General features: G+C 43.1%; 1 protein-coding gene and 1 pseudogene across 1 annotated transcript; one reads left to right on the top strand and one right to left on the bottom strand.

Annotated features, from left to right (window-relative positions):
- Positions 1-27,739, top strand: TMEM165 (transmembrane protein 165). The gene is made up of 6 exons (XM_028100557.2): positions 1-475; positions 13,687-13,912; positions 21,215-21,390; positions 21,934-22,116; positions 25,938-26,043; positions 26,935-27,739. Exons 1-6 carry the CDS (start codon positions 266-268, stop codon positions 27,009-27,011), a joined length of 978 nt encoding a protein of 325 aa, XP_027956358.1. The 5' UTR covers positions 1-265; the 3' UTR covers positions 27,012-27,739.
- LOC114206658 (coiled-coil-helix-coiled-coil-helix domain-containing protein 2 pseudogene) lies at positions 8,989-9,498 on the bottom strand (annotated as a pseudogene).
- Positions 27,740-27,843: the final 104 nt, after the last annotated feature.

Genomic DNA, 27,843 nt, shown 5'->3' with positions numbered 1-27,843 from the left:
AATTGGGCTGGGCCGCAGCGAGACAGTTGGCTGAGTCCTGTGGCCGCCGCGGGAGAAGGGGAGGACCGAGCCGGCAGCTGCGGACGTCGCCTTGTATTAAGCCTCTCGCCCGCCCTTGCCAGTTCCCGCATGGTGCCAATTTCTCACTAAGCGGCGGCGGCGGCGAGGTGTGAGGGACGCACGGCGGGGGCGGCTCGGGGTCGAGGCTTCCCGTCGCCCTCACTTCCTCCTGCGGCGCCCGTGCGTGGCCGTCTCGGCCGGCGGGATGGCGGCGGCGGCGGCCCGGGGGAGTGGCCGCGCATCGGCGCCCCGGCTGCTTCTGCTCTTGCTGCTCGCGCTGCTGTGGGCCCCGACCGGCGTAGGCGCTGTTCCCAACGAAGACCTTAGCCACCGGAACAAGGAACCGCCGGCGCCTGTCCAGCAGCTGCAGCCGCAGCCCGCGGCAGTGCAGGGCCCCGAGGCAGCCCGGGCCGAGGTGAGCAGGACGGGCCGGGCCGGCTGCGGAGCCGGTGCGCTAGGTACCAGGCTCGCGGCCGCCGGGAGCGCGGCGCTCGGCCCCGGCGGCCGGCGAGGGGGAGGGGAGCCCGCCCCGGCTCCTTGGGGGTGGAGACGGTGGAGGGCGCTTCTTCCCGGGTCGGGCCCGGCCTCGCCCGGCTCCTCATGGGGGAGGGGAAGGGAGCGCCCAGCACGGCGTCCGCTGGAAACCTCCGGTCCGAGAGCACCGGGATGCTGCCGAGGAACGGGCTTCCAGGTACTCATCCCGGGTAGAAAGTTTTTAACACAGGATAGTGGGAGGTTTTTCGTATTCCCTGAGGACAACCGCATCGAACATTTCATTGTTGAAACCGCTCGTCCCAAAGTGCTTACCCAAATTCAGCTTTGCACGACCCGTGTGTTTTGCCAAATGTATATGGATTATGAAACGTGACTCTCACTTTTTAAAAACGTGCTCTGGCTTGCAGGAAGTAGCCCTCAGGAACGCAGACGAATAACCAATCTTTGACAGTACAGGGTACTGCAGCGGGGTGGGATGCCAACTCTAAGTTCATTAGCATACCAGAACCCGTTCCTTTGGTCTTATTAACGTCTTAATTTATGTTAATAGATCACTTAGTCACTTGTATGCAGAGCCTCGGCGGCATTTTTAAATGCCTTCCCTGTACCAGGGAAACTTTCTCCTCATTTCCAATTAGGACTCCTGAATTGAGGCCTCTGGGATCTCTTCTAGTGGGAGAGTTTTGGCGCTCAGCTCTCCTAGGTCTCCACTCCCACCCAGGCTTCATTTGGCCAGTCACCACCTAACTAATCTTTTGAAATTGAATTCTCTTTTACCTCTCAGAAATCCTCAGTGAGTTGCCCCTGCATACTGACTTCAGTCCATCCTCTTCTGCCGGATGTTGAGATTTCTTCCTGATTTGGCCCCAGTCAGCCTCCAGGCCTTTTAGACACCACTCCCTTGCTCATACGCAGTACTCAAACCACTCAAACCGGAGATGTATCATGTACTTTGTGGTTAGTCTTCCCAGCAGGCAGCCTCCCTAAAAAGGCTTCAGGGAGCTTGGAGCCCACCAGCAGATACCTACTCTTTGAAGACTTCCCTAAAACTTCCTGGTTAAAAGTGATTTCTCTCTTGCCTGTCACTCCTGAGCTCAGCTGACCCTGCTAGCCATTTCCACTTTTGAAATTGAACTAAAATGCTGATTCATAAAATGTATTCTTAGTGCTTATCCGTTAACCTTCTGTCATTTAAACTCATTATCTGTCGTTAACTTGCTATTTTCAAACGAAACTACTTTTGGTTAAGTAATTTTGTGAGAGAGATTTTGAATGTAATGTTCCAGGCCTTTCATCAGAGTTTTAGTCATATAGTGATTTTTTGAGATATAAATAGTGGTAGGTGTGGCTATTAATAATACCCTTTTAGGCAGCTAGGAAAAATCTCGCCTTGTAAAATAAAGGCAGCAGTGTGCAGTGACTGTATTTAAGTGGACTTAAGGATCCTTGTCTTTAAAACTGGAGATGGGAAGGGAAGGGACAGGCACAATATAATATGATTTTTGTCTTTAATATTTTGATATACAGTTGACCCTTGAACAATGGGTTTGAAGTGCATGGGTTCACTTATATGTGCATTTTTTTTCAATACAGTACTATAAATGTATTTTCCTTACGATTTTAACATTTTCTTTTCTCTAGCTTACTTTATTATAAGAACACAGTATATAATACACATAAAATATGTATTAATCGATATCAGTGTATGTTATTGATAAGCCTTCCTGTCAACAGTAGGCTATTAGTAGTTGAGTTTTGGGGGAGCCCAAAGTTATATGCAGATTTCCCACTGTGCAGGGGGGGCTCAGCGCCCCTAACCCCGCATTGTTTAAGGGTCAGCTGTATTCTTGGTGGTTCTTTTAAGATAGGAATTTATTCTTTTTTTTTTTTTTTTAAAGATTTATTTGTCAGAGAGAGAGCACAAGCAGGGGGAGCAGTAAGTAGAGGGAGAAGCAGGCTCCCTGCTGAGCAAGGAGCCGCATTCGGGACTCCATCCCAGGATGGTGGGATCATGACCTGAGCCGAAGGCAGACACTTAACCGACTGAGCCACCCAGGGATCCCAAGATAGGAATTTATCCCAAATTGTTCTATATTGTAGTAGGATCTAATTATCTTATTTTAATTATATTTTCATCTAATGTTTTGATAAGGCTCAGGTTTTTTCTCTGTGGTGCTACAGCATGTTGGAAGAGATTTTTCATTCATGTTTTCTAAACTATGTAATATAAGTATCATTTGCTTTTTTTGCCCCGTTGTTAGAAGTAAGCTATTGTCAGGATTCAATTTGATAACCATATAAGCGAGGGCTGAATGTTGCTGGATATCTGGAAGTTTCAACCGATTTGCTTTGCAGCTACATCCAGTAGATTTTAAAAGGATAGGATATTTAAATTTACTTTTTTCATGCCACTGTGTGAGAGTGGACTTCTGAAAATGGAGAGGGAAGAATCTCTCCTTCATTGGTAGACATTCATGTGTAAGATGTATTATAAAAATGTTATATCTCAGCGTACTTTGAAGCAAGATAACTGAACTTCTGACAGGGCTTTCTACATTGGGTATTTTTTTTTTTCTATAATCAGGTAAAATAGTTGGGGGGGTTCACTCTCTACTTACAGTTACAAATAAACCCCAGTTTACAAACCCTTGGAAAGAGTAGTTGTTGACCACTTGGATCCTTTCATTTATGCAGTTTATGCTTTTGGTGACTTACTCAGTTTTTTTCTTATTCCTTCCCTGGACAGAGCATGTAGTACAAGAAGCATTACGTCCATTTAGTTGAGGGAGATCAGACAGATTTAATAAAGGCAGTTTATAATTTGCTGCGTATTCTGGAAGTCCAAAGAACTGCTCTGGTTGCGTAGCAAGGTTGATAAAGCCACAAAAGCCTATTACCTCACCCAGTACAAATTCTTGTTATTGTATTTCTGCTTTACTGTTCCTTGGCATTTCTTTTATTTATTATCTTGAACTGTGAGAAGGCCTTCTTTGAGAAATTTTAAACTTTTTTCCATTTTCATGAGGTTGCACTCCTGTTCCATCCCGCCGAACCTTCCTGTTCTAGCCTCTTTATAGCAAAGATAGAGGCTGTCAGGTGACTCATCTTACTCATGATTGCTGTCTCAGAATGAAGTGATCATTACGTTACTGAGTTTGTTGGTATTCTACCATCAAAGCAATTAAAAAAATCAGTGAAGCTAAATACATTTAATACATTTCAAATCTCTATAAATACATTGTAAAACAGTAACATTTATAAAAATAAAATTTAACTCATTAAAATGTATTTATAAACATCTAATTGTTAAATATATAGTATTCTAATATGCATTAACAAGTAACAATAAAAAACAACAAACCTAACCATTCACAGATAAAAGACATGCTAGTGAAAATTTATAATAAAATACAATTTTATCTTTAAATACAATCTCTTATTTTTTATTTATTTATTTTTTTAAGATTTTATTTATTTATTTGAGAGAGAGAGAATGAGAGATAGCACGAGAGGGAAGAGGGTCAGATGGAGAAGCAGACTCCCCACTGAGCAGGGAGCCCGATGTGGGACTCGATCCTGGGACTCCAGGATCATGACCCGAGCCGAAGGCAGTCGCTTAACCAACTGAGCCACCCAGGCGCCCATTTTTTTATTTATTTTTAAAGAACATTTTATTTAGAGAGCGAGCATGCATGAGCAAGCAGGGGAAGAGGCAGAGGGAGAGGGAGAGAGAGCATTTCGAGCAGACTCCCTGCTGAACCTGGAGCCTGACACAGGCAGGACACAGGGCTACATCTCAGGACCCTGAGATCGCCACCTGAGCTGAAATCAAGAGTCCGACGCTTAACTGGGCCACCCGGGCGGCCTTACGATCTTTATAAAACCAGGGTTTTACAAGATGTCTTACTTAAGTTGCACGTATATTTTTGTTCACATTTCCCACTTTGTGGGAAAGGCTTTTCTGACTTGATACAGTAAAGTCATGGCGAGCAGACTGTTCTAAGCCAGTTGTGAGCATTTTCCTCTGACTCCTTTATCTCCAAATTTCACTTCTTGTGTGATGACTCTTGTTGAGCGGCTTTATTGTTGTTTTCTTGCAGGAAGAACAGGCCTTTTCCAGGTAGCTGGTAGTAGCCCTTGCTTCACAGGAGCATCTGCATCTTCCCTGGCTCGGCACATGCGGCTGTGTGGCAGTGTGGCTGTGTGGCCGTGTGGCCGCGCGACCGGGGTTCCCACGCTTTCATTCAGGTCACTGCCGCCGTGTGTGCATCTGAGCTCTGGGACTTAAGTAGGAGTTATTGTTTGCCTTGTTGGCATTTTCATCCTTCTCCTGCAGATCATGAGAGCACAAAGGAATACTTTCTAAACGAGGGAACTTTCAGTTTGGAACTAATTTTGAGTAAAGATGAGTTTTATTCAGCAATTTTTTTTTTTTTTTACATCCCAAGATGTAAATAATTTGCATCTGACACCCAAATTCAAATACTGAAATGGTGGTATTTGTATGAAGGCAGACACTGGTGTTTGATGACTGGTATAACACTGTAACTGGATAGTGGGATACCAGAGTTACAGTCCCTGCCTGTGGCCCACCTGGAGCGTCTACACTGTGCCCTTCCCCATGTGTGGGGCAAGAGCCGCCATCCGAGCCTCTTCTCTGTGTCCCCGTGCCTGTCCTCCTCTGACCTCGCTACTTTCCCTGCTCACAGTCTTTATTCTCTCCCTTTCACTTGGCCCCTTTCTGTCTATGACACATGCCCACAGGCTTCTCCTTGAAAAAAGACCAGTAATTTAACTACTTGACTGTATTCATTTCTGTTCTTCAGTTTTATGGACCAGATTTCTTCTTTTTTTTTTTTAATTTGTCAGAGCGAGCGAGTGTGGCAGGCAGAGGGAGAAGCAGGCTCACTGCTGAGCAAGGAGCCCGATGCGGGATTTGGTCCCGGATCATGATCTGAGCCAAAGGCAGATGCTTAACCAACTAAGCCACCCAGGAGTCCCTAGACCAGATTTCTCACTGGGAATTAGGGAATTAACTGTTCTTTCGCTGCACTTTAGTCTTCCCTTATTTGGCTTCAGTCCCTGTCTTTTCATTGAAATTCTGGTTTTGAAGGATACCTAAAACCCACCTACTTACTACATCCTGGGCTCTTTTTCAGCTCATTTCACACTGTGCACTCCTCTTGAAGAGCCCTACCCCATCTTGGCTGAATAACCTTGAGTCTTAGTAAGTTTCAGTCTCTCCTCTTAAGTCAAGATAACAATTCTCAGGTTTTTGAGTAGCGGGTTAAACTGTGTATATGAAAATACTTGGCATCAAGTTAGTAGCTCAGCGAACGGTGCCTGCCCTTAACTTGACCACCTCCTGCCTGGCTCTCTGAATATCTAGGACAGTTGTATTGTTGCTGCTGTTCTTTTTACCCCCTTCCCTAGATAAAGACCTTCTCTAAGGCTCATTTTTCAACTTAATCTAACCTCCCTTTCCCTAGGAAATCTCATCTACTTGCAGAGCTCTAGCTGATCAGTGTAGGCTGCCAGCAACCAGACACATACCTTGAGACTCTGCTGGCCTCAACTCAGGTGTCCCAATTCTGGTAGCCTCTTGGAAACCTTCATTTGAAGTGCTTTTTACTGCCTCACAGCGAACGGATCTGAAACCAAACCTTATTTTTTTCCACTTGCCCACATGTTTTGTGGGAATATAAATATTCCTCCCAGTAAACCCAGCAGAAAAACCTTACCATTATCTTTGATCCATGCCCCCACCCTGCTTTTTAAAGCTCTTTTTATATTTTCCCTTTCTGTTGTGTGCAGAATTTTCCCTTCTCTGAATTACCTTCAACAGTGGTCTTGTGCAGCTGGCCTCCTTATTGGCCCAGTGGCCGCCAGCCTTCTCTACATTCTGCCCTGATCTGTTAGCCACAGTGCCTTAATCATATTTGTGGCTTCTACTCAGAAACTTTTAAGGGCTTCTTGCTGATCAGAACACACAGGATTTTCAGTCTGGCCTCAATTTATCTTTCTCATCTTAACCCAGCCATTCATCTGACGGGTTTGCTCCCTGTTCTCAGAACATGCCTGTATTCTTTGCAATTGTCAGTCCTGGGAATGAGGTAAGGGCATGTACCCCAGTGCATTTTGAAGTTAGTTCACCCTGCCCTGTTGAGTGGCTGGTACCAAATCCTGCTAAGGCTTCAGGGAGGCTTATGAAATGAATTTCGGGGCTGACTTCCCCCGTTGGGCAAAGGTTGCCACACAGGTGTTAACTCCTCCATACTTCTGGGTAGTGAAGGAATACAGAGCCCTCACTTTCTGGTTGGACCTGCCTGAAACCAATGAATGGCCTTCAAGGAATTGGTTCTCACTTTAAAATAAGTAGAGCAAGAGATTGGGTCAAGAGATTTTTGAAGTGGTGCACAACAGGTATCTGTAATCATGTGTATGAAAAAAATACCACCCAGAAGTACAGAGAACGTAGAGTGAAACAGTATGTCTCCTCCTCTTGTATTCTAGTTCCAGGGGCAGCAGACTGCATTTTACCACCGGCTCCTTGTTTTTGTAAATAAAGCTTTTTATTGGAACAGAGCCATGCCCATTCATTAAAGTATTATCTATGGCTGTTCTCAAGCTACAGCATCTGAGTTGGGTAGTTATCACAGAGACTTTGTGGCCCATGAGGTTAAACATTTGGCCCTTTAAGAAAAAGTTTGCTGACTCCTGTTCTAGTCATCCTGGTTTCTTTCCTGTAAACACCCACTGTTAACTGCTGAGATTTGGCATGCATTAACAACTGTACTAAACTATATACCTCCCTCCCTCCCACACCCCTCCACACACATACATATAGTGACTACATACATAATAGGTGCTTTTTTCTAACTTAAAAATATCTTACTGATTTTTCTTTATTGGTATAATTAAAACATTCTAATTTTTACTTTTCTTATATTTTAGAATATTCTGATACACGGAGCAACCATTTATTTAACCAGTTCCCTGTTGATGGACATATAGTTATTTTATCTTTTGTTATTACAGATGGCATTCCATTTATACATGCTTCTAATACAAAAGGATGAACTCCCCTAGTGTTCCTTTCTTGAACTTTGTTTCAGTCATGTACCTGCCATGCCCACGGTATGCATTCACTTTCTCTTGAGGATTGCAGGGTCCTTACGGGTGGGACTAGGCCTTGGGCTAGGCCTTACGAGGTTCTGTGTAAGTTGGATCTTGAGGAATCAAGGCGAATCACAGAAGGGAGGTAGGAAGGGCAGTAGGGGACTGCATGACTGAAGGCTGGTGGTTACCAAAAGCTTACCAGGTTCTTCTGTGGCGCTGCCCAGACTATGGCCCTGAGCCAAGTGGCCGTTCTTCTGCACTTGAAATGTGGCTTGGCTAAATGGAGATGTGCTTGAGCTGGGTGTGGTGAGTAGGTAGACGCCCAGGTGGAAAAAAAGAACGCCATGTCCCCAGAGTAGTATCTTGGCTATATTGGGTTAAGTAAAATAATTTTATCTGTTTTTACTTTTTAAAATGTGGCTACCAGAAAATATAAATTACGTGGCTTGCATTATTTCCTACTGGACGGTGCTGCTGTGCAGGCTCATCCTTCAGTATGGAGTCTGAGGGTCATTGTTAGACAGTGAGGTCACATGATGAACTAACTTCATACAAAGATGAAACTGGTCGTGTTGTGGTGCACTGTGGTAACTATTTGTAACTGAGTGCTTACTCTATGCTAGGCATCACCTTAACAGCTTTCTGTGTAGTAGCTCATTTAATCTTCATAGCGACCCTGCCGCTTGAGTCACAGGGAGGTAAACTTCTGGGCCCAAGGTCATACAGTAAGTGGTAATGCCTTGGCTGTGGACCCAGGCAGTTTGATACCGGACCGACGCATTAGACCACTGCAAGTCATCTTGAAGGCGGATTAGAAAAAGGTGCACTGCTTGCACACTGTAAGCACTTAGGCCTTTGACAACCAATGATCATTTTCTGACCCTGTTATTAGCACTGCAAGTTTTAAAAATCGATCTCCGTAATACTCTGATGCTTTGGTTTTAAATTCTTATCACAGTGGTTGGTGGTTTAACACTATCTTTTTGGATATCCAAGACCAGCCTAATATACAATAAAAGCTGCAAGTTGATTTTCTTGTGTTCTGTGTATAGCAATTTTTTTTTGTGGGGGGGAGAAAATCACTTTATTCTAATTCACAAATGAGAACATCACAAAAGGTGATATAAGGAGGCACACAAATATCTGCCCAACCCCAAATTCAAACCATCTCAATGAACTTCTGTACAGTAAGAACAACCTTTTTTATTCCAATTCTGAAGAAAGCTGTATTTAATGATGGAGAAGCTTAAATGGTGGTTTTACACTTTATATATTCACCATTCACCATCAATTATATTTTTATGCTAAATTGGTTATGAGAGATGATTTTCCTTATCTTCAATTTGAACTTCTTGATTAGGCTAATCCATTTGCAAATCTGCACTGTTTCAGCACCTCGCTGAAACCTTCACAAAGCTTCAGGTCACCCTGGTTCTGGGCACCCTCCAGAAACTGTTTCATCTCATAGTGGCATGGGCCAAACTGCTGCTGCTCCTGGTATGCTGGCTGGGTTCCCTGAGGCTCCTGGTAAGTGATGTCAGGCCTTGAAGGCTCAGCATTGCCTCCTCCACTGAAGCCCCCAGTGATGGCATGACCTATCATGTGCCCGACAGCAGAGCCCACAGCCACGCCAGCTGCAGTGGTTGCCATCTGGGCCATGAGCCCTGGCTGCCCAGACGCAGCAGCAGGTGAGCCGACAGCAGCTGGTGGAGACGGTGCTGGAGGCTGAGCTGTCGGCGCTGGTCTAGGCACTGCTCTCATCTGAGGTGCCCGGCTGGCCGGAGGGGCCATGCGGGAGGTGCGGCTCCGACTTCCACATGGCATGGTGACTTGCAGAGCAGCTCAGTGTCTCTATAGCAAGTTTTTAATATGTAGTTTTTTGTTTTGTTGTCCTCGTAAGGCAAGTTTTATTTTGTCTTCATTTCACAGAGAAACAGGTTGAGAAATGTGGCCAGCGCTTTATGGCTGAGAATTACAAAGCCACAAGAATATGCAGTTTTGGGGGCACCTGGGTGGCTCAGTCGTTAAGCCTCTGCCTTAGGCTCAGGTCATGATCCCAGGGTCCTGGGATCAAGCCCCGCATCGGGCTCCCTGCTCGGCAGGAAGCCTGCTTCTCCCTCTCCCACTCCCCCTGCTTGTGTTCCCTCTCTCGCTGTGTCTCTCTCTGTCAAATAAATAAAATCCTTTGAAAAAATATGCAATTTTGATCCCTGTTGTGTTTTTAAAAGTAAACATTTTCTGTTTTTGAGCTTGGAGCTAATTGATAATAAATGGTGTATATTTATTCCTAAACATTTTCTTGGATTTCAGATCCTAAATACTTTACAGTGAAATTCCTTCATACAAAAGGTATACGTGAGAGGAAAATGGTTGCATTAATGAGAGCCGAGTTAAAATGCTTATTTTTTTATGATGCTTAATGATCATAGGGTATTTGAAGAGAAAGGAAGCTCATCTTTAAAGGAACATCAGCATAGAGGGAACTAAAATGGTCATGAGAGCAAGAATTTCTTTTTTTTTTAATATTTTATTTGAGAGTGAGCGAGCGAGCATGAGGGGGGTGGGGCAGAGGGAGAAGCAGACTCCCCGGCTTGTGGGATCATGACCTGAGCCGAAGGCAGACACTTAACCAACTGAGCCACCCAGGCGCCCAGGAAAGGAAGAGTTTCTTAAAATGGTACTAGCTTAATCAAGAGCTGGCTTCCAAGGCTCTCCTTTTGATTTAGTCCTAATACCAACTATTTTCTAAAATGTTAAATTTCCCCAATTTTTAGCTCAAAGGTCTCGTCTGATAAATGCTTAAATCTTGCTGATCTTTACTGTGGAATTAGGACTCAAGTTTATGTCGTGAGTTGAGGAATGACACGCACACTAAGAATTTCAGATTTTATTCTTTGATATCTCTGACTAGGACCTTTGTAAATCAAAGTACTTCTGTTTTTACCCTGCCAAATATCAGATGTGTTTTGGGGGTTTCTTTCTCTTTTTCTCTCTTAGGTTTCTAGAGATTCACAGGCTTTAGAAGTTAATTGAAGGTGGGCCGTTAGGTTTGGAGGAGACATTTAGAAGTGATTTGTGTAGCCCACAGTTTCCCAGCCTGGGAACTTGTGATGTGTTGGATTTGGTGATTCTTTGCTGTGGGGCTCGGGGTAAGTCCCTGTGCACGGTGTCCCGTCCATAGCAGCACCTGTGGCTTCCACCTGCCAGGTGCTGGTAGTTCACCTTCAGTTGTGACAACCAGTGTCTCTGGATGTTGTGTAAAGACCCCTGAGAGACAAAATGGCCCAGGTTGCAGACCTCCGACACAGCGCATGTCCCGTAAGTGGAGGTTCTCTTCTCTGGAACTCTGATGTGGAGGAAGAAACTTGCTGCCTTCTCTAGCGGTCCAGTTCGGCTTCACATGGCTCTCTTGGGGGAGAAATCTTTTCTCAGGGGTAAACTAAAATCTGCCACCTAAACGTTTACTACCATCTATGACCTTATAGTTCTACCTCTTAGGGTCGCACAGCATAGATACAGACCCACAGACAAACTTTCACAGTCGTGGGAACATAGGCACACGGTCCTTCCTAGTCTCTTATTTGATTGTTTTAGAGCCTGAGTTGGCAAAATTTTTTTAATGGGCCAGGTAATATTTTAGGTTTTTAAGGTCTCTGTTGCATAGTTTTCGCTTCCTTCTTCCATCCCTCCTCCTTCTGTCCCTCTTTTTATTTTTTGCAACCCCTTAAAAATGTAAAAGCATTCTTAGCTGACACAGACTGGTCGTGGCCTCTCAGCAGCCTGCCAGTCCCTGTTTTAGAGCCTCTTCTGCCTGGGATGATCTTCAGGGGGCAGGGCCTTCTCCATGGTGTGCCCCGGAGCCGGGCCCCGGAGCCGTACAGAACTTTGGGTAAGAGCTGAGCAGCACGGAATAATGGACTTGTCACTAACTGTTAAATGTATTTAAAGTACTGTTTTGCTTGTTTGAGCGTGGTCACATTTTCAGCTTAAAATGACCTTAATGCCAACCAAGACTTTGGTTTGTCTTTTTTATTAGGCCACATGACACCGCCTAGGATATTTTTAGACTTGAGCATAGGACCATCCATATATCCATTTATATATATATTTTTAAACAGTTTTAATTTTTTTTATTGAAGTGTAGGTGACACACAGTGTTACGTGAGTTTCAGGTGTACAGCATGGTGATGGGACAGCGCTGTGTGTTCGCTACCTCACAGGTGTGGCTACCGTCTGTCGCCGTACAAGGCCACCACGGCACCTTTGCTGTCCCTTTCATTCCCATGACGTAGTCCATAACTGCAAGCCTGTATCCGCACTCTCCTCCCCTCATTTTGCCCTTCCTCCCGCTGGCACCATCAGTTCTCCGTAATTGTGAGTCTGTTCCTGCGTTTTGCTTGTTTGTTTATGCATTTGCTTTGTTTTTTAGATTCCATGTGTAAGTGAAACCATATGTAATTGTCTTTCTCTGATTTCACTTAGCATAATACCCTCTAGGTCCATCCATGTTGTTGCACATGGCAAGATCTCATTATGTTTTAAAGATTTTATGTATGTATTTGAGAGAGCGCAAAAGCGGGGGGTGGGGGGGCAGGGGCAGAGGGAGAAGCAGGATCCCCTGCTGAGCAGGGAGCCCGATGCAGGGCTCGATCCCGGAACCCTGGGATCACGACCTGAGCCCAAGGCAGACGCTCACCTGATTGAGCCACCCAGGCGCCCCAGGATCTCATTTTTTTTGGCTGAGTAATACTGCACTGTGTGTGTGTGTGTGTGTGTGTGTGTGTGCGCGTGCGCGCGCATGTGTGTGAGAGAGAGAGAGAATACCACATCTTTATTCATCTTTCTGTTGATGGACACTTTAGTTTGCTTCCCTATTTGGCTATTGTAAATAATGCAGTAAACATAGGGGTGCATAGATCTTTTCAAATTAGTGTTTTTGTTTTCTTTGGGTAAATGCCCTGTACTGGGTCATAGGGTAGCTCTATTTTTAAGTTTTTGAGGAGCCCCTGTACTGTTTTCCACAGTGGCTGCATCGGTTTGCATTCCCACCAGGTGCACAAGAGTTCCTTTCCTCCACATCCTCCCCAACACTTGTTGTTTCTTATCTTTTTGATTTTAGCCATTCTGACAGGTTTAACGTGTAAACTCATTATGGCTTTTTTTTAAAAGATTTTTTATTTATTTATTTGAGAGAGGGAGAGAATGAGAGATAGAGAGCACAAGAGGGAAGAGGGTCAGAGGGAGAAGCAGACTCCCTGCTGAGCAGGGAGCCCGATGCGGGACTCGATCCCGGGACTCCAGGATCATGGCCCGAGCCGAAGGCAGTCGCTCAACCAACTGAGCCACCCAGGCGCCCCTCATTATGACTTTGATTTGCATTTCCCTGATGAACGATGTGGAGCATCATACCATGTGGCTGTTGGCCATCTGGATGTCTTTGGAAAGACACCTGTTCAGGTCCTCTGTCCATTTTTAATCAGATTATTGGGGTTTTTTTGGTGTTCTGTAAATTCTTTATATCTTTTTATATCCAGCTATATTAAATCTCAGCTAGAGCCCTTTCTTGCTCTAGCCTTTTGAGAGCTTTCTGGATCCTGTTTTGTCCTATAAAATCTTAAAGGAACTTCTCTTCGCTTTCTGTTACTTGAATGTTTGGTAAGCGTATGTGGCTCTTCCGCTCAAGTCACAGGTCAGAATTTGAATGAGACGTAGCTGAGAGCTGAACCTGAAACCACAGACACTTAGAAAATAGGGTAGTTTTACTGTGTGGCTAAGCTGGTCTCTATTCTTTTTTAAAAAAAATTCTTTTGTAGAATTGTACTCGGATCTGCATCGTAGCATCCATAAATTAGAGGTTTTGGTCATTACAGATGGCTTTCAAAGTCCTTAGACAGTGAGTCAGTGACCATGACAGAAAAACTTTAATTCATATTCAAAAATGAAATAATTTTAAGTAATGATTTTTTTTCAAAAAATAGCTGATACATAATATATATATATTTTTTATTTCAGAAAGGATTTACACCAGCTGCCCCGGTTCGTGGCAATAAAGAAGATCCGGCTGCCCAAACAAATTTGGGATTTATCCATGCGTTCGTCGCCGCCATATCGGTTATCATTGTATCTGAGCTGGGCGACAAGACATTTTTCATAGCAGCCATCATGGCCATGCGCTATAACCGGCTGACGGTGCTGGCGGGGGCCATGCTCGCCTTGGGCCTGATGACGTGCCTGTCAGGTGAGTGCGCTTCTTCCTCCCCGTGACCTTACTGAATTAAGGAGGAAGCGTGGTGTGGGGTATTGAGTCCTTGACTCGTTTAGCTAGCTGGTCAGGTGCACTTGGGTTGACTGAGTTCCAGAATCTAGTAAACAGAAAATAGTGTCAGGTACGTACATGACTAAAAACCATGCTGTACTTTTAAAAAAAATGAAAATTTCAGTGATTCACAGCCAAGATCTGTACTCCTCATTTATTCATGAGTTTTTTATCCTGGGTTTGGCTGTGTATACCCTTGCTTTTTTTTTTCTTTTCAGTCCAGATAAGCTTCTATCTGATCTCTTAGAAATAGGACTCAAGTCACAACAGAGCATTATCGATTGAAGGACATTTCAAGGATGTGTTGGAAAGCAGTAACTTTTGAAGGACATTTGGTAATCAGTAACTGAAGAGTCACTTTCAGTTTGTTATGTTTGATTAAGATGTTCTTACCCTTTATAATAAAGGGATGGAATGTTCTTAGATTCCCAGTTTGTGTTACTATTGCATAGGCTTCAGTTTTTCAAAGAATTAGACCAGGAGAAAGTAAGCTTAACACTAAATAATGAGGCATAGCTGAGTCTCTGATTCAGAAGCCACCCCAAGCCACCTAGCTGGGTGGAAAACTGAGCTTTCCCCTGAGAGTCAGACGTGGGTGGGAACCTGACTGTCGCGGAGTTGCCTACTGATAAGTTCCTTAACCTGCCAGCCTCAGTGTCCCCATCTGTGGAATGGAGACAGACAATAATGCCTACTTCTCTCGTCGGGTTGCAGTCTGTGTTAAATGTTTCAGGTGCTCGGTCCTTCAACCCTCCGCACCTCTCCCACCTCTCACGGAAGCTGGTTCTTCAAGTATGGAGCAGGTTCTGTTTTTGGCTGCTTGGACGCCTATTAGAGTTTACATCATTTTAAACCTATTACAAATGAATAGTTTACTGATTAAAATAATCGGACTAATTTTCACATTTTAGAAGTTAGTTATGGCATCATTCATATTTCATAATAAAAACAATTTTTTCTTCAAAAACAAATTTTGATATAGGAAATAGGAAAAGTGGAGCGGGTTGTGGGTGAAATTGTGTTTAGAATGAGTTTAAATAATATCGGAGAATTTTTTTTTTGAAACTTTTATTTTTGGCTTTGTGGGTAACTTAAAAACTGGCCTTTCTGCCCGTTCCCTCCTCAGAACCCGGTGCCAAGGGTTCCTCCACCTCTTCCACGCGATCAGTTCCTTTTCCTCAGCTGGATGGCTGGCTGAGTCCCCGGCCCAGGCCTGTCTGCCGCCCACCGGCCCCACTCACCGCTGCTGTGGGGAACAGGCTGTAGCAGGGGTCTGCATGCCTTTTCCTTGGGTATCCAGGATCACTTGGAGAAACTCTGTACCCCCCCCGCCCCGCTCACATAGAAGTTGTCGAAAAGTTTTCACCATAAGTTTAAGATGTTGCAAAGATCTAATTTCTGCTATATTGTGTAAAATAAAACTGTTAAGGTATTCTTTTAAAATAAATCAAATGGGATCTAAATACCATTAGCAGTTTGATACCCACTGTCAGCTTCATTCCTTTAAAAATACCTGAACAAACTCTTTAACATTTGGACATTGGCATTGTTCTTTTTTCCTTTAATTCTTACTTTCCTCCTAGAATTTTACCCTAATGATAACTTTCTGCTTCAAAATCTTTTATGGACTTTGCTCATTCAGATTTAGCTCGTTCAACACGGTCATTTATCTGTAGCACAAATATGCATATAAATTGAAATTTTTTTAAAGATTGATTTAGTTATTTTAGAGAGAGTGTGCACATGCAGGGGGAGGGAGAGGGAGAGAGGGGAGAGAGAATCTCAAGCAGACTCCCTGCCGAGCGTGGAGCCTGACATGGGGCTCCATCTCACAACCCTGAGATCACGACCCGAGCAGAAATCAAGAGTCAGAGGTTTAACCGACTGAGTCACCCAGGTGCCCCCATAAATTGAATTTTAAAAGAGACTGACGGTTTCCTTTGTTGTCGCCAAATGTAATATTTTTTACAGATTAAGTTATAGTTATTAATAGTACACAGTTGGGTGCCTGGGTGGCTCAGTTGGTTAAGCGACTGCCTTCGGCTCAGGTCATGATCCTGGAGTCCCAGGATCGAGTCCCACATCGGGCTCCCTGCTTGGCAGGGAGTCTGCTTCTCCCTCTGACCCAACCCCCTCTCATGCGCGCGCTCTCTCTCTCTCTCTCTCTCTCTCTCTCTCTCTCTCTCACTCTCACTCATGCTTTCTCTCAAATAAATAAATAAATAAATCTTTAAAAAAAAAAGGCAAAATGTATCACAAGCTAAATACATTTATATTACTTATATTTAGCTAATATATCACACTACCTAAACCATTTTTTCAAAGTTTGGAAATGCATCTCTTCATGAAATGATAGAACTGTTTGTTTTTGAGTAGGCTCCATGCCCAGTGTGGAGCCCAGTGTGGGGGGTTTGACCTCTATCTGAGACCACGACCTGAGCTGAGATCCAGAGTCAGATGCTTAACCAACTGAGCCACCCAGGCGCCCCAGAACTATTCTTTTAAAATTAGTTTATATGTCCATGGACCAGTATTTTTATTGACCAAAGGAAGTAAGGTTTAGCTTCAACTCTAATCTTTATTTTTTTTTAATAGAGAGGTAAAGGTGGAGAAATTTTATTCACATAAATAAGTAGATAGTAAGGAATTTTGTTATAATCATACTCAGTTCATTGGACTCCTGAGTTTTAAGCTAAAAATTATATACTAGTCATCAAAAATATTTTTTAATGCTTTACCAGCTGACAAATTAATACTGCTAAATAAGATTTGAAATACTGCTGTCAATTTTGTTGAAAGCAGAGGATTGGAAACCATCAAGTATACCAAAAAGAGTTTCTCTGAAATTTATCAAATGACTGTTCTTGTACATGTTAGTCTTTTACTTTAGAAGTACCTTGTTTAACTGGCTATTAAAAATGATTGAGAAATGTTGTTCATTTTAGTGTACTTTTGCCAATAAGGGATTTTGTTTAAAAACTGTATCACATCACATATTTTGAATACGTTTTTTTGCCAGTGCCTTGGAGCTGCAGATTTGGCTCCATCGGTTTATGGAAACTGTCTACCACCTGACCTAACTGCCATAGCAGTTCTAGTAGGTCCATAGTAAATCATCCAAGCCAGGCTTGTTTTCTGTCCGAAATCATTTGACTTGGTTTTTGAATTGAAATGAACGTGATATACATCCCCATGACAACCATCTGCTTTAGAATCCTTCTAAAATAGATGCGGGGGCGGGGGGCTGGATTAGGAGAGGGAGCCAGCTTTGAGAGTGCCACCAGGGTGAGAGAAGACCCCACGGGCTTTAGTGTGGCCTTCTGAGGCTTTCTTTGCTTTGTGTAACAAGACTCTGCCTTAGGGAAAACGCCTTCATTTACACCGGTTGGGGAATGAAAGAGGCATGATTTCTCAGTGAAAATTGTCATTCCTGCCAAGGCCAAAACACCCTATTTCTAATGCCATGAGCATTGGTTCCAACAAACATAATGCCGTTATTTCTGATGTCATACCCTTCCCAGCAACTTGCATAAGACAGGGAAGCCCCAAAGCCCTGTGTCTGGTTTATGATACCTTGATTGAGGACCCCAGTATTTTAGACCTCCTCTTTGCTGCCCGAGGATATATATTTTTCCATACTGTGGGGAAATGCACCAGAGAAAACTGGGTAAAAGGCAACCTTGTAAAGGGGACAAAACGCAAGCAAAGGAGGGATGGGGAGAAAGGGGAACCTGACTGACTCCTTAACTACAAGCACATTTCAAGCAGATGAGTTTTAGGAAAGACAAGTGGAACTTGGGGAAATTCCTTTATAAAGTATTCATCCGTGTCCCCTTGTGAAGTCTTTAAATATCCCTGGGAGTAACAGCCCCAATTTGGAGATTGTACACTTGGAAGTCTTACCCCTTTCCGACGCGAGCGGAGGGCTCATTATGTTAGGCAGGCCCCTCCCTTCGCTGGGGGTGGGGGGTTCACCTAGCCTTTCTGTGCCGTTCCACAGCAGGGATGATCATCCTGTGTGCTTCAGAGTTTTATTACTGCCGCTCTTCCTCCTCATTGCCTTTCTCCCATTTTCCTCCTTATCCACTTGTAATCTGATTTCTGCTCTGACACCTTTGGAAAGGCTTCAGTAATCAGCTTTCCTTATTAGAGTTCAGTTTTCATTTCCGTGAGCCCCCTCACACCACATTCCTGGGCTTTCCCACCTTTTTATTCTCTTGGCTTCTGTGATGCCCTGTGTTTATAGTTCTCTCTGGGAAAAAAATTCTGTGCCATTGAATATTCATATTCCCCACAGTTTTATTCTGGGCCCATTTTCCCCCTTCACACTGATATCCCTGTGCTGAGTGTTCTCAGTTTAATTACCTGAAAGTCAGTGAGTCCCAAATCTCTCTCTTCACTCCAGGTGATTTTTCTTGCAACTTCTACATTGCCAAGATGTAGAAAGACCAGGACATAACTTGTTCTGACTTGTTGCAAAGTCCTTGCTTAAAGAGAAGTAACGTCTCACTGTTTCCAGAGCAAAAGTGCTTGAGTGTCTGAGGGAAAGTTTCCAAAGAAAGAGGAAATAGAGGGACAGTAACCAGAGGAAGAAAAGTTACAATGCCAGGTAGTTTTTTGTTCTCTCTGGAGAGGTCAGGCAGAAAAGATGGCAGCGTAAGTGTCTGTAAGTATCAAGGTTTGTTTTTGTTTTTTTTAGATTATCTGAAGATAGAAGGAAAACTGAGTTTAGGAGATTTAAAGAGGCTTGCTACATTCCATTTTAAAATTTAAAACTTTTATGGAAAATATTTTAAATTCACAAAGTTGCAAAAATAAAACAGTACAAAGAACACCTATATACCTTTTTATCTAGATTCCCTGTTAACATTTTACCTCATTTGCTTCAGCGTTTGTGACCTGTCCCTGTCTAAACAAAATTATGCATGTATATGCACATACATGATTTATAGGTTGTAGATAGAAGTGACATATACATGCTATATCTGTAGATACATAAAGTATGTGCATATACACATAATTCATATATATATGCATGTATTTACACGGATAGAGTGATATGTGCTTTGCCATCCTTATTTTGTGTCAGGTGACCTAACACGCTCTCTAGCAGCATCCCCTCCTGTAGAGGAGCAAGTCTAGGTCAGCTGTTAGATTTGGGTCTTTTTAGTGTTTTAATCTGAAATACTTCCACAGCCTTTTCTCGTGTTTTACAATGTTAACATTTTTTTTTTTTTAAAGAATGCAGCCGTTAATGGATTGCTCCTCATCTCATGTCGGTTTGCTGTTTTCTCGTGATTAGATTAAGGCCGTGCCTTCTTGACCAGAATACGGCCTTGGTGGTGTTTGTTCCTCTAAGAGGTTACATCTGGAAGAACATGATGTCCATCTGTCCCTCACTGATGTCAAGATTTCTCTTGTGTATGGTCTTTTTCTCTGCAAATGATACGCAGTCTTTACGGGGACACTGTAAAACAGTACAGCTGCTCTGTGCCCATTTACAGTGGGTGATTCTCGCATGATCTGCGCGCTCCCTTGATGCCTGTGGAGCGATGGTTTGCTGGTTCTGGGGCCCCATCCCCGTTTCCCGTGGGCCCCGGCACACTGCGCTAACAAAGAGCTCCTTCCCATCCCATGGGCTCGTCTATGTGCTGTCAGTATCAATTGGGGAATTCAGTTTTCAGTAGGTTTTAATTACTTAACTGTATTGCTTAAATTGTCCCAGATTTGGCTGGTGGGAGCCCCTGCAAGCTGGCTCCTAGTCCTTGTGTCATGCTCCCATCATTCTTTACGCTCTTGCTAACTTTCCAGTCTAACAGTATAGGGCAGGTGCATCTTGTGCCCCATCGGCCGAGCCCTGGAGTTAGCTGTTTTCCTGAGGAGCCTTTTCAGGAGGATGCTGTTAGAAACCAAGATCTGCATGTGAAGTGGGCTTGTTACGGAGATGTCTTTGCTTCGTGGCCTTTTCAGTGGATAGAGCAGAAAATCTACGTATCGTGTGTGTGCATGCACATACATGTAGATGTATATATTCATACATATAATTAAAACATGTACACAGAAACACAGATTTGATGTCTTTCTAAACATGATTTTAAAATCTTCAATTTTGTAATGTAGCGAACTGGGAATACATTTGATGTGGTTACACATTTGATGTTCAGGTGGATATGGTTATACATTTGATCAGGCAGATTTTAAGTGTTGTACTCATAAAAAGAGCATGTGAAGTGGAGTAATTGCATTTATTATGTATATGGAACGTCCTCTGGCCTTCCATAGTTTTAAGTTTTAAATACTGAACTGATAATACTGGTATAATTTATGTTTCACAGTTAGAATTTGGGTCCTTGATATGGTTCCAAGTATAGTTTTTTGTTTAACTTAATACAGTTGTCCTCTTTTTTTAACGATAGGAAAGAATGGTACTGAGTAAATTTAAGTCTATTGTAAATGTTATTTTAATATATGTAGGAATTATTTTCTTTTATAAGACATACTTACTTGAAGTAGTTAAAAAGGAGCAGTTTGAATCCTACCTCTCATGGAGAATCTTGTCATGATTCTTCACTATAGAAGTTTGTAATTTAAAGAACTGTGATGAAGAAATATCACTTATATATGAAAGTGGTATAAGATCTCAGGATCCTTAGAGGGCATCATCGTTAAGTTCCTCCCTAAAGTACTGTGCCCCACGGGACATGTGGTGAGCCAGCCCCTGGCCGTGTCCAGAGAGGAGTTCATTCTCTCCCCAAGGAACACATGCTGTCTTCTGCTGCACCACTGATCTCATGATGTTAGGCCCCTGGCTTGATCTCAGGGTCTGAAATTGGCGGAGGGAAAGAAGTGGAATTATTTAAGGTTTAATATGTATTAGATCAGCTTCTTATGTGAATCATTTTTCCTTTAGAACAGTGTGTTTTGTTTTTTTTTTTAAGATTTATCTGATAGAGCGAGCGAGTGCGTGAGTGGGGGAGGAGCAGGGGGAGAGGGAGACAGAATCTGAAGCAGGACTCTGTGCTGAGCACGGAGCCAGACACAGGGCTTGATCCCTGGACCCCGAGATCATGACCTGAGCTGAATTTAAGAGCCAGCTGCTCAACCGACTGAGCCACCCAGGCACCCCAAGAACAGTGTTAAATTATGATTTCCAAAGTTAACTATTTTGTGGGTTAGTTGTGATGCCTGCTAATTAACTGGGCACACTGTTGCATTTTCTTCCAGTTTTGTTTGGCTATGCCACCACAGTCATCCCCAGGGTGTATACATACTATGTTTCAACTGCATTATTTGCCATTTTTGGCATTAGAATGCTTCGAGAAGGCTTAAAGATGAGTCCAGATGAAGGTCAAGAGGAACTGGAAGAAGTTCAAGCGGAATTAAAGAAAAAAGATGAAGAAGTAAGTCATGGCAGGTATTAAATATCTGGACCAAAAAAGCACGCAGCTAAGAATCAACACTATGCACAGGTTCTTCGGTGGTCATCCCTATCCGTGTGAGATGTGTGGGCCACACAAGAATAGCTTCTTGTGCCTGGTTTGCATTCTTAGAGCTGTCTGTGATCAGACTCCGGGTGAGTGGGAATGTGGTAGGCAGGGACGCTGGGCGGAATGCTGGCCTCACGTGATCAGGCTTCTCAGTGATTATAAGTTCCCGCAAAGCAGGAACTGTACTTTGTATTTTATGTTTCTTGCCACGGCATTTAGGACAGTAAGGGAGCAGTAAAGACTGATTTTGTTGCAGAGGAATGGAAGAATTGAGAATATAGTGTTTGTTGTGTGAGAGTGGTTCAAAAGAAAAGTTTGGGGTCACATAATTTTAGTTTCAGCATATTCCATAAAATTTAAACACTTTCTCAGGGAAAGATTAAGTAATTTTGATACTATTTTGATTTGCTTCTTGGGCTTAATGTCTCTCTCTTTCTCTTTTTTTTAAAAATTTAGTTTCAAAGAACCAAACTCTTAAATGGACCAGGAGATGTTGAAACGGGTACAAGCACGACGCTACCTCAGAAAAGATGGCTGCATTTTATCTCACCCATCTTTGTTCAGGCCCTTACATTAACATTCTTAGCAGAATGGGGTGATCGCTCACAACTAACTACAATTGTTTTGGCAGCTAGAGAGGTGAGTGATACTTGAGAAACAGCTGCTTCTGTATTAATAGTAAAACTAAGCGTTAACAATGTTACTTTGTTCCAGAGGACCCTGGACAGTCCGTCTGGGCCAAGGGACTGCTTCACATGCTGGACTATTTTAGACCTAATAATCCTGATTCTCTTTAAAATGGCCCATCTCCAGCTTCTGTAGTCAGATGGCATTCTGTGTCCCAACTGAATTGTCGTCTTTAGATTTCTCTTGTTGCTCCTCTTCCCTTCAGTTTTGCCGAAATGATACCGTGGCAGTTGTCTTGACTTGGTTTTGTCTTTCCTTAGAACCTTAGTGTTGTGGGGGGTTACTTTACAAAATAACATTCAGTGGAAAATAAACAGCCTAACTGTCCAGTGTGGAGAAATTAGTTCATTTATTTACAAATTTCTGTTTAGCTCTGGGAATACTCACTCGTCCGCAAACATAAGACTTTAGGAAATTGAAACGTTCACAGTGCTTATCTCTGGGTAGTGCAATTACAATTGACCTGCTTCTGGATATACACTTTTGCTGATCTTAGTCCCTGAATACTAAGGCCTAGAACAGTAAGCTAGAAGAGATTTCTGATCCCTTTGCACCTTTGCTCTAAAGATACAGAACCTGCGGCACAGACACTGGGCGACTTGTCCAAAGATAAGCTAGTTGGTAGCAGGGGCAAGGACTAGAAGCTGAGGCTCTCTGCCTTCTTGCATTTTCTTCTATATCTTGTTTGTAGTTGCCAAATGCCACTTAATTTAAAAGATAAATTGGGGGGGGTGTTTTTAAAATTTTCATCTTTCTTTTGGGAGGAATTAGTTTCACATGAGGTGTCTTACCGTTCACATGGGCTTATTACGATTTACTGAGGAGATGGTTGTGGAAAGCAGTGCTGCAGCAACTTTTCAGGCTCTCCTTGATCTCAGCTGATACCGTGTCTTTTTTATATGTTAAATTGCACTGATTTTATCCAGTGGTAGGATTTAGAGAACAAGCTTGAGTTGAATGTGTCCTTGGCTCCTAAGGAGACAAGTTCCTTAACGTAGGCCCCAGTTTCAAACAAGAGTTGAAGGCCAGGACGGGGCTGTTTCATCAGAGAAACATCGAAAATGCTGTATTAATAAAAAAGTAGAACTCCCATTTTTCACTTGAGTCCTGTATTTTAAAACTTCCTTGGAAAATGTCACCGTAATGGCTGTGCCTTACATTTTTCTTGATTTCTAGCCTTCTTTCTTGGCTTTCAGATTGCCAGGATTGGGACTTGAAAGTAAGCGACCTTTTGGTGGTGGTGGTGATGGTGGGGTGGTTCTGCCAGAGTGAGCTGTTATGACAGTAGAAATGGCTGCATTTTCCTTAATAGCGTCATCTGTATGGCACAGAGTGACTTGGGAAAGGTCCGGGTCTGCTGTCCCCGTGCGCTCCCTTGGTGCCACCGCATTCTGGCAGCGTGGCGTGTGCTGACCAGGCTCGAGTCTTGTGCTGTGTGATAGATTACTGCACCGTTTCGTCTGAAGATGCGGCGTTTAGCTACTTCATGGGGTGGTTGTGTAGATGAAGCAGAGAATGTGCATAGGTTCCCCCCCCCCCCCCAGCACCGTTAGCCACTTGCCCCGCTACGAGCACCGTGGGGATGGTAGTGAGCTCTTCAGGGGCAGCAATAGGGGTGGTCTGTTTTTGTTCCTAACTTTTTTTGGTAATTTTTTATATAAACCACGCTGGAGTGCAGTTCAGTTTATTTTAGTCTGAACTTTATTTCTGCTTCCAACACTGTCCTTTGAAGATGTTAATTAGGTACTAAGCAAAAAAAAAAAAAAAGTGGGGGATGAGGTTCCAGGGTCAAATAAATTTTGCAAATAACAAAGACTGAAAACTTCTGTCTTAAAGGAACTATTTAATTGTACTTGACCCAGTGATTTTTGAAGCATCACTTTCCAGTAGAATGGCCCCATCTCCCAGGATGCCAGCTTGGAAGTGAGAACTCGCAGAGTCTGAGCGGTACAGTCCCACCCCACCCCTTCACAGAGCAGCAGGGTCCGCCTCTCCTCCTTGCCCCCCGCCCCAGTGGCAGTGCTGTCCCTGCTGCATTCCGGATCCCCGCCCCTCCGCGTCCCCACTTGGTTGCTTACATCTTTGTCTTTCTCCCAGCACGATTTTGTGAGCATTTTCGCATGCATGAGTTTTCCACACCTAAGAGTTTTCTCCCTTCCCTCAATCCCACTTCTCTTCCAGGCGCCCCCCTCTGCGCCCCCCCCCCCCCCCGGTCTCAAGGGCCTTGGCTCTGATGGGGAACAGCGTTGGTCCATTTTCTTGCTCTCTACACCCGCTGGCCCTAGTTTCTGGCCTCGCCGGAACTGCTGATGTGGGGCTGTGATTTCCCCGTCACCACCGACTGGCTCCATGGCGCTCATCTCAAGGGGTTCCTTGCCTGGCCGCCTCCACCGCCTTCTCGGGGGGCTCCTCTGCCTCTGTCATCCCTTCGGTGTTGCTTTCCTCCATCTGCATTTTCTCTCAGGGTCATTCTCTTCAGTCCCACAGTTTACTCACCACTGAACTCAACTGACTCCTGAACTTGTCCACTTTCAACTCCTGTCAGCACCCATAAACCCTTTCTTCAGTCCTTCTACTTTTTAAGTCATGTTGGTATTATTATAATTCATCCAGAGAAATATGGCTGTCATGCCTGATTTTTCTCTTAACACCTAACGCTCGAACTTGCCACTAAGGTATATCAATTATGCCTCCTTAATTGCCCAAATCTACCTGCTTTTCTCTGCTTCCAGTCTCCCACCCCAGTCCAGACAATAGCTTCTCTCATTGACCACCTTGCCTTTAATTTTGTTCCCTTCCAGTTCATTCTCTGCACTAGACTTTTAAAGCATAAACCTGTTCTGTGACTCTCCAGCTAAAAACCAGCCAGTGTCTTAAAGTCTAAATTCTAAGCTTATAGTTAGGGTCCTTAATGAGCTGACCTCTACCATGTTATGTTTTATGTTCTATGTTAACATAGTCTGTAGTTGTCTCATTGGTGGCCTGCTGCCTTCTAGTATGTTCTCTCCTCCACAAAACAAAGTCCAATCTTCCTGCCCGTTCTTCAGGGCTTTCTTTTCTGGAAAACTTTCACTGGTCTTCCCAATCTGAGCACCTCCACTTTGTGCTGGTAGCAAGCATTTACCGAATGAATACTATGTTCCTGGCGCTGAGTTAAAGCACGGAGGACACAGTGGAGAAGAAGGAAGGCAGGATCTGCAGAGTCAAGGCTAAGGCTTGCCTCGTTTGCCCAGAATAGCAGGCACTACCCGAGGGAAGAGATGTCTAGGTGGAGCCTCAAAAGCACTTGTCACTTGAGAGCTAAATATCACCTGTGAATGAAGCGTGACAACTGCTGAAAGGCTATGAGGGTTATTTTGATCTTAGAAATGTTTCTGCTACTTTTAGCTCTGTTCCTAGATATAACTGGAGCATATTCCTTCAAGCCACTATTACACTTTTCATAAATTATACACTTGAATTTTTAGAACTATTTTAGGCTTTGTTGTTGATCTCCATTTTCAGTGACTAACAGTTCTCAGGTAACTGTTTCAACTGCTTTTATTCTTTTTAAAGATTTTATTTATTTATTTGAGAGAGAGAATGAGATAGAGCATGAGCTGGGGGAGGGTCCGAGGGAGAAGCAGACTCACTGCTGAGCAGGGAGCCTGATGTGGGACTCGATCCTGGGACTCCAGGATCATGACCTGAGCCGAAGGCAGTCGCTTAACCAACTGAGCCACCCAGGTGCCCTCTACTGCTTTTAAATTAACGTTAGCTATGCTTACTTCCAGGACCCGTATGGTGTAGCAGTGGGTGGGACAGTGGGCCACTGCCTATGCACCGGATTGGCAGTGATTGGAGGAAGAATGATCGCACAAAAAATCTCTGTCAGAACTGGTAAGTCTTTGGTTTTTTATTTTTTAAGTTTCATTATTATTTCTTTTTTAAGTAGACGCCACACCCAGCATGGAGCCCAAGTCAGGGCTTGAACTCACCCTGAGACCAAGAGGTGAGCTGAGTTCAAGAATCAGATGCTTAACTGACGGAGCCATCCAGGCACCCTTTTTATTTTTTAAATTACAAAGAAAAAACCATTTGTTTCAACTTCTAGAATTACTAAGAGATTAGAGAAAGGGGAGTTCGTTCTAAGTTTTTACTTCTGGAGTACACTCGGTCTCTGCAATGATGTCTTAAGAGGTCTAGTTCATTGCCGCTGCTATTGCAAACGTGGACTGATTTCACATGCATAGATGTTAGTAAAATACAAATTCATCTAAAAGCCTTGCCGGATTTATAGTTGCCTTTTATCAGTGCAGTTAAGTAAAAAAAAAAAAAAAATCATGTTGGAAATAAAATTTCTGGCCTTAAAAGTGTGTTTTGTAAGATGGGGATCTGTAGGTGGAGACCATTTATGGATGCCACTGAAAATTTCCTGTGTAGCTGGGAGGGCCTAAAAATGGAATAAAAAAAGTCTCTGCTTGTCAGAGGCTGTTGAACATTCTTTTTTAATAACTGGGTTTTAAGAGGAGTTACAGTTCTATTGTTGCTTGTCAGCACTGTGTCAATTTTAATATAATTCTGTCATTTCTTGAAACAGCGCTGGAGAAGCAGTGGATTATTACTGTACAGTCAAGGGTATTAAGTATTCTTTGCTGTGGAAGAGGGGTTTTGAGTGTTTCTAATTTCTTTTCAGGGTTAGTTCACCAGATTGGAAGAATAATGGACAACCTCTTAGCTCCCTCATAGAGGAAGTTTGCCTTATTTCACTTTTCTTCTCTTCTCTTACAGTGACAATCATAGGAGGCATCGTATTTTTGGCGTTTGCATTTTCTGCACTGTTCATAAGTCCCGATTCTGGTTTTTAACAAGCCGTTTGCTCATTTGTATTTTGTTAAGATAGGTAACTCTTATGTTTATATACATAGTGTACATCATAACTAAAAGTGACAGAAAAGACTTTTTGTAGCATTGATTTGTGAGTTTGACCCACTTAATGAAAGTATTATGTCCAAAAGAAATAATCATTCTTTTTCAACATGGATTTTTCAAAGAAACCTGATATCCAAGTGTGGGTTTTTCTTTTCTCCAGCACAATTATGTTAATATGATCGCTGTTTTTTTTCTTTTAGTATTTGTGGGGGTTTTTTGGTGGGAGAGGGTATATACATAGAACCATTGTACAGTGGGGTCTAGCCTTGATTTCCTTTTCAGCACTGACCTCTTTAATGAGGAAGATATATTTTCTCCTGTATCACTGAGTGTTTTAAGATATTTGCCTTAAAATTTTTCTTGGGGGAGGAATGAATTTTTAGCTTTTAAAATATTAAGCCAGAAAGCAGTGTAATCACATCTTTAAAAAAAAATTTTTTTTTTAAAAGAATAATTATTACTGTTATGACGAGAATTGTTTGCCAGGTCCACTCTCCCTCCCTTTTTTTTTTTTTTAAATTGGGTAAGAAACCCAATATAAAAACAGTCAATATTTGACAATGTGGAATTACTAAATTAAAAGAATACTATGAGTGTATTCATATTTTTTCTATATTGAATAAACCATGTAACATACAGTGTAAATAAAAGTGGTATGACCAGAGTTTGTTTTCCCTTGTGCATTTTCTGAGTTTGTAACAGTAATTTATCAAAGTAGTATTAATATTTATAGACCAGTTTCTAAAGTTGATGTTAAAAAATAGGAGC

The sequence above is a fragment of the Eumetopias jubatus genome, unplaced genomic scaffold (genome assembly GCF_037043125.1).
Source record: "Eumetopias jubatus isolate StellerSeaLion01/CBP00866 unplaced genomic scaffold, mEumJub1_p1.0 scaffold_2, whole genome shotgun sequence".
In the NCBI taxonomy this organism is placed as follows: Eukaryota; Metazoa; Chordata; class Mammalia; order Carnivora; family Otariidae; genus Eumetopias; species Eumetopias jubatus.
Note: the sequence above shows the minus strand (reverse complement) of the source record. Positions and strands in the feature narration are given on the sequence as shown.

Excerpts from the sequence above, each read along its gene's own strand:
- TMEM165 (XM_028100557.2), top strand. The coding sequence starts at position 266 with ATGGCGGCGGCGGCGGCCCGGGGGAGTGGCCGCGCATCGGCGCCCCGG. Across the intron at positions 13,913-21,214 it reads CCTGATGACGTGCCTGTCAG|TTTTGTTTGGCTATGCCACC; the intron begins GTGAGTGCGCTT and ends ATTTTCTTCCAG. Across the intron at positions 26,044-26,934 it reads AAAAATCTCTGTCAGAACTG|TGACAATCATAGGAGGCATC; the intron begins GTAAGTCTTTGG and ends CTTCTCTTACAG.